Source organism: Melospiza melodia, chromosome 1 (assembly GCF_035770615.1).
Source record: "Melospiza melodia melodia isolate bMelMel2 chromosome 1, bMelMel2.pri, whole genome shotgun sequence".
In the NCBI taxonomy this organism is placed as follows: Eukaryota; Metazoa; Chordata; class Aves; order Passeriformes; family Passerellidae; genus Melospiza; species Melospiza melodia.
The window spans coordinates 99,784,147-99,798,763 of NC_086194.1; the positions used below are offsets into that span (position 1 = coordinate 99,784,147).

General features: G+C 39.6%; 1 protein-coding gene across 3 annotated transcripts; it reads right to left on the reverse strand.

Annotated features, from left to right (window-relative positions):
* Positions 1–991: 991 nt before the first annotated feature.
* OTULIN (OTU deubiquitinase with linear linkage specificity) lies at positions 992–14,209 on the reverse strand. 3 transcript variants are annotated; one of them, XM_063162625.1, is made up of 8 exons: positions 14,079–14,209; positions 12,269–12,598; positions 9,753–9,826; positions 8,833–8,927; positions 7,533–7,676; positions 5,109–5,234; positions 3,844–4,113; positions 992–2,605 (listed from the first exon to the last, which is right to left on the reverse strand). In XM_063162625.1, exons 1-8 carry the CDS (start codon positions 14,207–14,209, stop codon positions 2,411–2,413), a joined length of 1,365 nt encoding a protein of 454 aa, XP_063018695.1. In that variant the 3' UTR covers positions 992–2,410. The 3 variants fall into 3 exon arrangements, with proteins under 3 accessions (XP_063018695.1, XP_063018705.1, XP_063018714.1); XM_063162635.1 differs by having other exon boundaries at positions 12,269–12,594; positions 14,079–14,124; XM_063162644.1 differs by lacking the exon at positions 14,079–14,209 and adding an exon at positions 13,947–13,958 and having other exon boundaries at positions 12,269–12,594.
* Positions 14,210–14,617: the final 408 nt, after the last annotated feature.

Here is a 14,617-nt window from a genome sequence, read left to right on the forward strand (position 1 = left end):
ACAAATGGCAATTATGTCCAGAAGAAAACAAGATGCAGGAGCTGCACAACCAACACTATTTATACACCAGGGACACAAGATGCCAAGTTGAGCCCTGCACTCCATACACTGTGCAAGAGCTCCCTCTCCCCACTTCCTTCACATCTACCCGGTTCCCTGACCACATCTGCCATCAAGGTGAGACAGGAGCTCCCACACTGCTCTCCAGCCTCCTTCACTAGCTCTGGACGAGAGGGCTGTCACTGTCACACAGAGATGCACCTGGCAAGAGATGGCCGAGCTTGGGCTCAGCTGTCTGAATAAAGGCACAGTCCTGAACCAAACACACCAGGTCTTGGGCAGCTCCCACAGGACACCAACCTGAGGCTTCTCTGAGCCTCACCCAGCCTCAGCTTGGACAGATTGCCTGCTGCAGCTCCAGGCATACTTTAAAGCTTACTAGGAAACAGGATAAAGGCAAAATATAAGCTTGGTGTAGGCGGGAGTTTTTAGCAAAAACCACATTACTTAAGCACCTTATGCCCAGTCCCACCTTTCCAGTTCAAGATACAAGACAATTATGTGCATTGTTTCCAGCCCTAATAATGGCTACAAACTCAGGCCCTAAAAAGCCTCTGCTTTCGAGGTTTTTGTTATGCATTCATAACCACTACTCTACAGATGTGACAATATCTTTTCAAAGAGGTGTTAAATCTCAAGAATATATATCACAATTCAAAAATTTCAGCTAATTAACTCATAACTACAGCTTTTCTGTCAGAGTTATGAGTTGCAAAAGTTAATTTATTTTTCCTCCTCTTCAGCTTTTCTTGGATAACATCAATTCAGGGAATTACTTGGTTTTGCTGCCTGTGTGCAAGCAGCCAATAATTACTTTTACACAGGTTACTATACTTCACACCTTTCATGAACAAACTAACTGCAACGTGGATTACAAAAATTGAAACATTAAAAATTTAAAGTATAGGCCATAAAACAAGAAACAAAATGCTGCCAGAAGAATTTAAGTTTTTTATTCCCTTGTAGCTCCCAGAAATTTTCAGTAACAAACAAATGGATTTAGAAGGCAATGAAAACATGACATATATAACAGAGTACATGATAGGCCTCATTAATGTGTTTAAAACACATTCTAGAACTTTTCTTAGAACAGAACTTTTAGAAAACATTTTCATTGTGTATATTACCTTCCACAATAATAGTTAACAAATTAATTTCAATTAGAACAGAAGAATTTTGCACGTCACTTTGTCCAAAATATTCATATGAGAAGTTTTTATAACCTTACCCCATTTACAAATGAAGGCATTCTAAGTGACGTGCGTATGACCAGCATTTTGGTTAAATCAGCTTTCACTCTCTTGTTCCAAAAGTCATCTGTAGGACATACTTCTACTTGAACCTAAAAGCTGAATGCTTTATTATTTAATTATTTTTAAAGATTTGTCAGCACTCCCAGCATCTGATACATTCTGTATTCTTTCACTTTTAAAGCATAATGAATAACTAAGCAGAAACAGAACCTCTGATATCTCCACTCTTGGGAGGAATAAGCTGCACCAAAAGTTTATTTCCATCTACTGAACTTCCTGGACAAATTAAAATCCTCATGTTCTCTAGAGCAGCCGCCTGAGAGGATTAACAGTACAGGAACAATAACACGAACAGACATGGAAGTGAACAGACATGTGGCTCCCTTCTATCACCTGTCATAACTGAAGTGGGAATTCTCTGTACTCTTTGACTTTGTGACCAACTATCAAACAACTTTTATACTCCCTTATCACATTTGCCATGTTCCTCTCCATGGGTTGAAAGGGGAAGAGCGTTTTCAGTGTAACAGACACCTAAATAAGAGACACTTATGTAGGAAAAAACAACCCAAAGCATTAGAAAACTTAAGTAACATCTCTCTTATAGCATAAACCATGGCAGGCATTAAATTCCAACTGCAAAAGAATTGTATTACTTCCTGAGACCCAATTTTGTATAAATGGCTTCTAAGCACTATTACAAAGATCTGTCAAGACACTGCCACCTTACTTTCCCAGAAATTTCAATTGTCATTATTTTGGGGAGCAAAAAGTTAGCTCATGTCTTACCACAGAGCCTCATGAAAGAAATAAAATGGATAAATCTATCATTTTGGCAATTCTATTCAGAGTAAGTCCTTCAAGAAAAAAGGACTGCAGAAGCTTCCATTTCTTTTTGATGGAAAAGAAAACCGTGCTTGCAAAACCTTTACTATTTAAGATAGTACCTATTTGACACTTTATTTCAGATGTCAACTTCCAAAACACAGATTTCAAGTTGTTGATTTAATCACATGGATTTTGTCATTGTCCTGTTTCAAAGTAGCATGGGAAACCTCCAGAAGCAGCACAAGTTTGTCTGCCAAACAATCACCTGTTCACAGCATTGTCTCTTGGCACATTCTGACTGGAATATTATAGTGTCTGTCATCTTCTGTTATGAGAGTCACCACAGGCCAGTCCTCCTCCGGGTCATTGGGGTAAAGTGTGATGAACTCATCAGTGCTGTGCTTATAGAGGCGGTACACTTGGATGGTGTACTGCAGGGCATAAGCAAGGAGAAACATCTCCACCTGCATTGGAAACAGCAAATATTGGTGTAAAATTCAACATGCCTCCTGAAAGACTTTCCTCATAAAAATAATAAACTAATACCCATCAGATGTAATTTTTCAAAGACAAAAATTGTGAAGTGAGAAGGCGTATACATGAGCATCTCTCATTCGTTCTCTCATCTCCATCATCCCCCTCTATGACACCATGCATTTAACAACAAAGTCCTCAAATCCACAATGGCACAGTAGTAAAATCACCCTAAAGGAAAACTGCTTTACACAGTGTCCTATTGCTGTAAGCAGGTAGGAAAGACATGCTTTTGCATCAGTGTTCATCCTGTTAAGTCACTTAAAACCAGACAAGAGCAGGTTTCAGACAATGATCCTTTCACTCTTACAGGGTACTTTGAACTTTCCAACCAAATGAAAGTAAATGGAAAGCCCTTAGCACATTGACAGGAGAAGAAATTCAGAAAAAGCTGTGAAAAGCTTCTACTTCATCTACTACAGTGACAAGCATATCCTGTTCTACATAACAATTTACAATGAATCTTACTGAAAAAAACAAATATAGTCAGCACAAAAAACTGGCAACATACCTTCTTAACATAAACTAAGCAGCAAAAAAGTCACCAATTAATCACCTATTTTCATAGAAACAGCAAACTGTCTTATCTATACTGCAGTTGTCAGATTTTTAAGATAAGAAACAAAACCAAAACATAATACTTCCATGTTTCTAGTATCTACAATTAAGTTGTGAACTTCATTGCAGTGTCCCACTTGTAATGAATTCAATGGGATTTTTTAATGGATGTTTCCAAAACCTTTCAGTCTATTCAACTCCTATTTTTTGTAATATGTGCACCATTTATGCCCTGTATAAAACAGTAACTTCCATTAGCTTATCAGAATTCACCTGTGTATGTGCTACACTTGGTCTTCATAATTTGAGTATTAGTTTTTATTGTGGTATTTTTTAAAAAGCAAAAAACTAAAGAGATCTATACAAGTGTTCTATTAATAGCAAACCCTGTTTCCAAAGAATGCTACCTGCCAGCCCCCAGACAAAAGTGGTGTTTCAAAGGAGGGCCTTTACAGACTCTCATTATAAGCAAGCAGTTCTAACATATTCTTCCCAACAAAAGACCAGATGCTTCAGTCAGCCCAACAAAACCTCAAACATTTCTTAAACCCCTTGAAACTGAAAATTCCAAAACAGGAAAATAACACTTTAAAGAACAACCTCTCCTTACTTGTTCAAGGCCTCCGCTGTGACCTATATGATTCAAGTGATTCTGCATTAACTGACAAGGGTTGCTGGATGTATCCCGTGCAAACAGGAGCCAGGAGAAGACAGGCACTCTCTTTCCACTTTTATCAGCATTGTATAATTCAATGGCAGTGTTAAGCATCAAAAATTTCAGCGCTTCATAAAGACTGTACTCCTCCTCTTCATTCTTAAACAATTTATCACAAGCTTCTTGTTTCTCAAGAGGACCCTTTATTTCACTTATATTCTTCCACTAAAAAAAAACCAACAAACCATTAGACACAACACAAACCAACAGCCATCACCATGCCAGAGCTGCAAAAAGTCACTTGTGAGTTGTCAGATGCTCCGACAGGCACTCAGAATTTAACTTATGAAGGGCTTTGTGCCTTTTGAAAAACAATCAAGAATATTTCCACAACTGTACCCCAAACAAGGTCAGGGTGACTTAGTCTGATTTTGCTTAAATTGATCCATAAGCAAAGCAAAAGGAAGGGATGCTACAAATTGCTGCAAGGTGGCAGAACAAATACTGTTGTGGGACAATACACATTAAGGTAATAAATAACCTTTTTGCTTCCTGTGCCATAAAGCCTATATACTTCATATTTTTTACATTCCAACCCTCAAACTGCTGAATGCAGTATTCCAAATACTCTTAAAAGCCTTCATGAAGAGAATTTGCATTCACAGTAAGACAGGAACAACTGAAGTTTTTTAATAGGTTCCAGACTTCCAAGAGGGAGAAAGCATGGGGCTAGGTAATACAGTATGAACTTTTAAGGGACAATCATGTTCCTATGACCTGAAATAAATGTATAAAAAAGGAACAAAAACTACTCCTTTGAAATTACTTCAGAGTTGTTGTGTTTTTCTTTCCTTAATCTCGTCCAGATAGCAAAAGATTTGTCTGCAGTTTACATCATTCCTTCAAATAAATACAAGAAATTATAGAGGCAGAAAGCTACTCTGTTATATTAATTTTTTCACTGAAACCTGTCTAATTAATAGTTTTCTGCAGAGCTGCTAGCAAATTAATTCCAGCATCAGGCTACTGCAAGTAGTAAAAGACCAGATGCCTCTCCCATATCTGAACAGACATTCTTCACTTGACTTTTTTGCAGTACACATACAGAATAGGGACTTTCACTAATGAAAGCATCCTTATATTAAATTCTCCACATTCAAAAATCTTTTTCACTTTTCTTATTTGCAAGTGACCAAAGAATATACAAATACTTTTCCAACCTTTTGCCTTAGAAGTATTAAATACTCTTTTATTTCATCCCTTATTTCTCCCATCCTCTTGCCAGGTTTCTGTCTGAGCTGCCACTGCTTGATCCAGTCATACTTGCTCAGCAAGTTTTCAGGAAGCTGGAAGTTGAGAGAAGAAAAGGCAGCTTAAGCTAAAAGTCTGGAGAGGAAATGCCACCAACCTGCATATTTTATTTTTATTAACAGTTTTCACCTTAAAACAATACCTCAAATAGCCTTCTGAACAGATATCATAGTAAGATCACCACAACCAAGCACAAGTGGCTATTTATAATATTTGCTGGGTAACAGTAAGAATACTGCAGTCTATTACTATTTCCAGATCTAACACATAAGCATTGAAAAAATTACCCACCAAGTTACTCATGCCTTGTCTTTTGTTTGTTTTTTTTTTTATTTATTTTGTTTTGAGGTTTTTGCTTTTTTTAAATTAAAACACTCCTCCAACAGCAGATAGATGACAGTGACTTTGTTTGAAAGTGTTCCTGAACTAACAGAAGAGAAAATTACATTCATCAGATCATCCTGAAGTCTTGGCAGACCACACACAAACTACTTTGTCCAGAACACACCAAAAAAAATCTGTTTCCTTTTCAAGGAGCATGATCCAAACACTCTAGAACAGGTTTTTTATTAAAGAAGCAAACAACTTGGGAATTTGCTGATGCATCAGATCATGTTTTAGCCTCAGAACTGCCTCTTTTACTGCTCAAGTGCTACACCTGCTCAGTTCAGAGCTTTTACACCTCCCTTGAAGGACACTCTAGCAGTTGCACGACCAGTTTTGTACCTTCATCTACTAACCCATTTTACTGCTAAAACTGTAAGAGCAACTTGGGTCTTACAATGGAGTAAATACTTGGCTAGAGCAGCACTTATGCCATCAGCCACCACCAGCCCATTTTCACTTTATTAGGACTCCAAACTAGTAATGCGTTCTCCTTAGTGGCAACCAAGTCTGTGTCAGAGAGGCACAGATCTTCTCCCACCCAGCCTGGCATCCTGTGCACATAGAATGAAACAATCCAAAATTATATGCCAGTAACTTCTACAACTACAAATGTGCATGTAATCACCATTTTAAATTAAAAACAAGAAAAAAAAAAACAAAAAAAAAAACCCTGTTTTATTTGTACTGCCAGCTGCCAGTATACACATTTCTCTTATGTGCCTTCTGCTATGATGAATAACAATTTATCATTTTAGTTTGTTTTGTAGGTATACACCCTTTTTAAAAAAATGCTAATTATCATATGACATTTTCCTCTATGAATCAGTAGCAAAAAAAAAAAAAATGAACATCATTAAAAACTTCAAAGTACACAATTTTTAAAAAGTTTGCTCTTTAAAGGATCATTGGGAAACTATATTCTTTAGTCTGATAACATGGAAATGGTTGAGAGCTGAAAGAATGTGTTTTTTACAAAACAGGAAACCATTTTGCAATGTACTTGCTGCAAAAACACCTCACAGAACTATTTTCATCAGTAATTACAAAAAAATATAATGACAAAATGTTTACTTAAAAATTAGAGTGGCCAGAATGAGAACTTTTCAGTGGTCCTCTAAAGTGATGCAAAAAGGTAGTAAGGGCAGTGTGATTCTACTTGGACTGCTACCCTACACACAGGGCCTGCATCAGAAATTCACCATTTCCATTCCCAGCAGCACCCTGACAACTGGAACCTTGCTCTTCTCAAGTGGCTCACTTCTGAATAGGCAGCTTCTCACATGTTTTTTCCATGTTCACTAATATCTTCAAATAGACTTTGTTGACACAAGAATATTTCTGGAATATTCTTCTTCTGCTTGTAGGGGAATACCTTGCCCTTCTCATACATCAGTGCTCCGCAAAAACTGTTCCTTGTGTCAGGTTGCAATTGCTCTTATGCTTATTTTAAACAACATTTAAGACACAGGTAATTACACACATTCGGCAAAGTCTACAGCATCCAATTTGTTACTCCACTTTCTAGAGAAACCATATATGGCACACAAGAATAGATATTATAATTTTGAAAAGCTGGGGGTTTTGCAAATGTTAGAATAAATTGTTTGTATTTTTTGTTATTGCAAGCTGTCTTGTGGAAAATCTCTTTCTGCCACATTATAGGCAGTAAGAAGAAACCAAGAGAGCAAGATTAGGACAGACAAGTGACAGTGACATTCCAGTAAGCACTGCAGTATCATTTATATCCTTTATAAACTGGAAACCAAGGGCACCTGGACTCAATTCCAAGTTGAAAGAATGACTGTGCACAAACAATAATCTTGAACATTACAACTTCTCAGTTCAGGGGATATTGACAAGTGAGCATATACATTATATAACAGAGAAATGAGATCATAATAAGTTAGACCCAATATTAGTCTATTGTCACATCAGTTGACACATACCATAGTAAAATCCTCACTCTGCAGCCACCTTGGTAACTGGGTAGCTTGGCTTAATATCTGGAAAAGAGTTGCTCTGAAAGCACAATAGTTATCACCTCGTATTCTCCTTATAGATGCAAACTTCTGGGCAACTGCTTCATATCCCTATAAAAACACAAAATCCAAAGAACATGAAATCATTCATAAAACATTTTAAGGTCACACACTGTTAACATAAGAGGTATTGGAATAGTATCATCCAAATACCAATGCTACTTAAAAAAAAAGCTTGACGCACCGCCCCTTTTGGAAGTTCAAATGTTTTTGTGTCACAAATTATACTCTGGAAAAAAAATTAGTTCTGCTGAAAAACAACAAGAAACTGAAGAAATCTAATAGACAACTGTTTGAGGTATTTGCTTTATGACATAAACATCATTGAAATATGGGCAGCTAACTCATCTGGATTTCCAGAAAATATCCATCCTACACACACAAGACTACACATGATGCTTAAAAGAAATTTGAGCACTATTTGGTGCCACTTACCTAAACATGGCACATGTAGTTTGTTTCTGCCTCAGGGCAAGTTTGTGTTTACACTGAAATATCCTGACACTTGCCTCAGCACATTTGTTCCCTCCCTGCTGTTCCCACACTCAGTGGTGGCAGAAGCCTCGATGCTGAAATGCACTTCTGCAGCTCAGCTGCCCTGGCAAGGGCCCATGTCCTGTGTGTCCATATGTCTCACAGCAATCTCTCCAGGGAGGCATGGGGAGTTTTTGACTCCCTGGAGAGATTGCTGTGAGACATAGTAGGTATCTTTATGTTTACTCAGACATAGCACTACATTTCTCAAGCAACAAAACAACTTTATTTTCTACCATTCTAGGTCAAGATTATTATTAAAAAATTAGTTCAAAAACTGGTAAAAATCTCAGGAAAAAATTTTAAAAACCCATACAATTCACCACTTTCCGTTACCTGCCTTCCACTCAAAAATTTGGTAATCTGCTGTGCACTTCAACAGTCCACAAAATCAGCAATTTATGTCCATAAACAAAACATAAAACTTCAACTGAAAACAATAACAAAGGACAGTATTCATCAAAACCCTAAATTATCAGCAAGTAGCTTTGCTAAAAACACATTTGCAATGAGCACCAATAAAAGCATCTGCCAGTTGTAAACCACTCGTAAGACCTCTCAATGTAAAACACTGCTACTGTATTTCCTGTCTTAAAAGACTGACTGCAGAAAAAATTACATAGCAGACAAAAACCAAGAACCTAATAAAATTCAGCAAAACCAGAGCTGCTACCTTTCTCATCCTTTTTGCTGCTGGTGTATTTCCTCTCCATTCCTTCATGCAATACTCCATGATGTCCATTTCAGGTGAAACACTTAATTTATATTCTGTCAAAACAGAACATGCAACATGTTACATGCAAGGGAACATTATAAAACAGAAGAAGGTAGAAAGCACATCAAATTTCTAAATACACTGTCACTTTAAATTAACTTCAGTGCCAAATGAAACTGGCAGCACAACCTGTAGCTACTAAGTAATTACTGCTGTGGGAGCGGATAAAATCAGCTTGTTCTGAAAATTACACGTGAAGCTATGATGTAGTTCAACAAGACAAGGAACACTCTGCTCCTCTCTTCTGCAAAAATTAATTGGCCAAGAGGAGAAATTACTCAAGTACTCTTCATTTTCTTACCAAGCAGAAAAATATTGACAAGTTTCTCTTCTTCTTATAGCAGCTAGACTATAAGGGAGAAAGAGGAGAGATCTTTCTCAGGAAGGCAGTAACAATACCAGAAAGAAGAGATGCAGTTTTGCCTTGGAATCCCAGCAGCCTTCATCCCAAAAGCAGGTAGTACTGAGGGTATCAAGGCAGGCCAGCAACAGATGCTGCTATGATGACTATGACTGAGTAATTTTCAAGCACAACACTCATAACAGAGACTATGTGACTGCTTTCCAAAGAATTCACATTCACTCATAAAGTAACTACAGAAACAAAGGGAATGATATATTAAGAGCAATTAACTTTCCAGAGAATTGGTCTTTTTTTGAATCAAACTGTACAATGTACTCAGCCATAAGTAACAGCTATTGAACACAGACATCTGTGCATAGAAGTCCCTGGAAGAAAGAGTATTAGGACATCACACATCAGTGCTACAGTGAGATGCAATACTGTATTTGAAACTTCACACAAAGTTTGATTGTACCTGATGAGTTTGTTTCACTAAGTAGTATCTTCTCTCTCTCTATTTCTTCTTCATCACGGTACATGTCCTCCTCACTGCAATAAAAATCAACACATACCTCAAGTATCAGCACAAATCCTCCTCTCTTTTTCAACCTCTTCCCCTTTTTACAACTCAGGAAAGTATTTAAGTCTTTCTACCTTTTTTTCAACTCAATTTGCTTTCCATCATACCCATTTTCATAGAACCAACATTAGCTCTCAAAAATAGAGACAAGTTTTGAAAACCCTCTTAACAGCTCCCTTCCAGTATCCGTCACCAGGCTGGTAATAAATCATTGCCTGAATTTCTCTTCTGTGGTTGAATGAGTACTACAGTTCCTTCTACATTATTTCTACATTTTAGAGTTTAAATCTGCAAAATAAAGAAGACAACATGTCTATTTGCTGCACATATGAATAATGCAGCTAAGGAAACACTGCCTAAGAGGGCTTTGTATCTACACACCACTGGGACTGACCAACCTGCCGCATGCTGAGCAGAACACATGACAGAATACAATGAAAAGTGGCCAGCTACCTGCATTTAGTTTGAATGTTACTAAGTCTAAGGAGAATTTCCACCATGATCCAAACTGCAGCTTACAGGCTAGCTGAAATCCAGAGAAACATTTCTTCCTCAAATAATGTGGGCTTTCTGGCCAAGGTACACTGTCAAGAACCTGCATCTGAGCATACATACAACATTCTGAAGTCACGTTATGAGCATGAGAGGGGAAATGATGCCCTGCAAGAATAGTGCATAGACCAGAAGCTGTAGCTTGGATGGGAACATTACTGCTGAAAATGAAGGTGCATGCAATGTCCAAAAAACTGACTGCAAATTTCACATTCCACTCCTGAGAGGCATTTGTCATATAATTACATCTAGCAAGTAAACTTCTAAAAAATAATCACAGCTTCATAATTAAAATACTTAAAAAAAAAAAAGTGTTACCAGCCATATTAGTATCATTTAGGCATAGCACAAAAAGAGGTTTACATTAGAAGTCTGTTTTTCAAAGAAAGTACATAAACAGAAAAAGGCTGCAAGGTTATTGCTTACTGCCCACTACTATTAGTAGCTTCTAATCTACTCCTCAAGAACGCTCCAAATCTCAGCCTGCCTCCAAAAGATTGAGAAGAAATCAAGGCACATCTTACATCACTAAGAGAGGACAAGCAATTAGGAAGACTGTGAGAAAGAGTTTAATGTAGCCAGATGGTAACTGGATTACTTTCATTAAACTTAGAAATACAGAGCCATCATTTAGTGGTCTGTCCTTTCTTTTCTTTATGTCCAAACCAGCTTACTCAAACCATCTGTGTATATCTCCCTTGAGAACAAAAAATCTTTAGTATTAAAAGCAATGTAGGTTAATACCAGGAAACTCATCTACTGGGCTGTCATACAAAACTTGTTTAGTTTTTACTCAAGTGCTCAAGTAGCTGCAAGAAATCTCATTTTTAACAACACTAAATAATCATTAATCAAAAGAGAAACAGTAGATTTAGTAGGTATCAAACACAGTATTATCTGGTGAGAAGAAACATCATAGAAATATTTGTTTCAAGTCCATATTCATGCCACACTATGACGCTGGACAAAGTCTAACTTCTCAGCAGAGTTTGAAGTCCATTAAAGTTTGTGAAGACTTGAAAGAATACTTAATAACCTTGAAAACATTATTAAAAAAAACACACAGCCTGGTATGTGACAGCAGCAATCCCTAGCTTATCTTCTGTATAAGCCCAGTATCTAAAATTTAAAGCACCAACCTCCCCCTCTGAGCATGAAGAAACCTGCTGCTACAAGGGATCCCATGGGGAGGGAAATTGTGTCAGGACAGGGAAATTGCTCTTTTGCCATACAGCCTTGAATAAATTCAGCACAAGATGCAGAAAAGTGCTCAACTGACCAAGGCAGTGAGATTACTCAAGAAAGAGGAAGTTTGGTGTAAAGGAAGCAGTGTCATGTCCCTTCTGCAGATATTATGAAACCACCTTTTTTCTGGGACCTAACAAAACAGAGGCAGCCACAGACTGAGAACATGACAGATGAACATCCAGAGTAAACAAGGTACTGCATTTCAAGAGAGTTGTTTTGAAACCCAGGTAGGCAAGAGGTGCAATCCATCTGCACAGGCACCCTCATTCCAGAGATGAAAGTGTGTCGTAACACTGTAGTAGCATAGCAATTGTTGAGTAAATCTGTGGGAACTAAAGCCTTTCCCCATTAATGTTCAGATAAATATTTGAAAAATATACTGAAAATAAAGTAAGAGTGGAAAAGAATGATTAAATGAAAACATGCATACACAAAAGAAAAAAATAGTGCAAGAAGTTTCATGGAAATACTTAAATTATTGAACTACTTAATGGGATTTTCCTGAACCAAAGATACCAAGGAAAAAAATCATAAATTTACCTTCATAAACCGAAAATATCCTCCCTTTCTATAGGAAAACTGTTAATATATTTTTAAAAATTAATCCTTACCTCTCCTCAAATGACTCCACTGCTGAACGATTACCAGACCCAGGGAGATAAAGCTCACAGTTTCTGGATGCATCCTGATCCATCACAAGAGATTTAATCATATCTGTCTTCTCAGGTCTCCCACTACTTCTGTATACACAGTCTTGTCTTATTTCTGACGTAGTTTGCTCTGTCTGGTCTGCAGGTGCATTTGCTGAGCCAAGTTCCTCAGAAGCAACACCAACTTCATTTTTATGCTTCATCAGCTGTGTGGGAACACTCTCTATTTTCTCTTCTGCACCTGCAGAAAGGCCAGTTGGTTCTGTCACCCATCTTTGAAGATTATCCTGGCTTTGAAGAATGAAAAAATACATGAAGTTTCTCTCCCAGAACAAAAGCATATGTTTCAGGAAAACTACAATATTTTAAGAGTTACATTATATTTTGAGAATTCAGAGGATACATAAATTATTCAAAACCAGGAATAAAATCCAAAACAGATTGGTAAAATAAGACAGCACCCAAGCTAATGTCTAACTCACTCTCATGACCATCCTTCCTTATGAAGGCTAAGCTGTACCAGTTCCTCAGACACAACCTGCACAGTGTCCTACTAAACACCTGCTATCCTTGGGGTGCATTATCACCCCAAACCGCAAGGATTAACAGAAATTTTAAAGAAAGAAGTTTCAGTCTTGCAAGAAAACAGTTTTTACAAACTCATCTGGTGCTCTGTGAAACATCCACTCCACCAGGATCATTGCTAAGTACAAAAATTTCCAATATTTGCGTCTTCCAATATGATCAAGGTATGAAGACAGGATGTCTACAATCCATTCTATCAAGCTCCCCAAAAGTTTAGGATGTGCCCATATAGTAAATTTTCAGGGATATTTACCTTAAGTTGACACATAATCCTGCCTAAAAGTTTTGGGTTGCTTGGCAGTTGTCACATTATTGTTCTAGACAATTAGTGGTTACCCACGCTGGTCATCTCAGAGCTCACAAACTCAATATCCACTCTATAAACCTTAAAACTGCACTACACATTTCTGCATCTATGTTAAAGGCTCCTACCTTAAAAATACCTTTGCTTACTGGCATTACAGCCCTTGGCACCTGAGCCCTGACACGCACCAGGCTGTCCCACAGCACAGAGCTCAGCACCAGAGCTCACAGAAACACAGAGGGGGCTGAAAGGGACTTGAAAGGTCCCAGTGGGGTCCCAAGTCCCCTGCTGTGGGCACGGACACCTTGCACAGGACCAAGCTGCTCAAAGCCCCATCCAGCCTGGCCTGAACACTTCCCAGGATGGGAATTCACAACTTCTCCGGCAACCTTGTTCCAGCGCCTCACCACTCCCACAGTACAGATTTTCTTCCTAATATCTAATCCAAACGTCGTCTTTTTCAGCTGGACTCCTTCCCCCTTATCCTGTCACTACCTGCCCTGGTAAAAAGTTCCTCCTCATTTTTCTTGGAGGCTCCCTTCAGGTACTGGAAGGCCACAATTAGATCACTCCAAACCCTTCTTTTTCCCAGTCTGAACAGCCCCAACTGTCTCAGCATTTCCTCATAGCAGAGGAACTCCATCCTCCCTAACCAACTTCGTGGCCCTCCTGGGGACTCGTTCCTACAGTTCCCTGTCCTTCCCGTGCTGGCACCCTGGAGCTGGGTGCAGACTGCAGCTGGGGTCCCACCAGAGCGCTCCAGAGGGGCAGAATCCCCTCCCCAGACACCGCTGCCCGCGCTGCTTTGGAAGCACAGTCGCATTCCAGGTCCCGATTTCTCCCGTCCCCGCTCCACCCGTGCGCAGCCCGGGGAGGCCTCACCTTTCCGCCGCGCTCCGTCCCGCCCGGCACCGCGAAGCCGGCACGTCCCGCCGAGCCCCGGCGGCCGCCGCCGTGCCCGGCCCGAGGGGAGGGCGCGGGGCTCGGCCCGGCCGCCGCCGCTCGCCGCTCATGCCGGCGGGGCTCCGGGCACGGCGGGCAGCGGCAGCGCCGAGCCCAGCCCCAGCACTGCCCGGGTGCCCGCCCGGCTCCTGTCGGCCCCGCCGCCGCTCCCGCCCCGCCGGAACCGGCACCGGCCTTGCCCCGCCCCCGGAAAGGGCGGCACCGCCGGGCCCTCAGCCCGCAGCCACCGCCCGGGGAATGGAAACAGGGAAAGTGATCCGGCGCCCCTCGCCCGAAGGTGGAAGGCAACCATAAGTTCTCGTTCACAGAAAATACGGTGGAAATAAGAGTTGTTTTCCCGCTGCCAGACGGCCCGTGTAGAAGGAAGTGCTCTAAGAATGCAAAGCGTCTGCGTGTGTTTGTGTGTTTGTGCATGTGTTTGTGTGCGTTTGTGTTTGCATTTCTGTTTGTGTATGTGT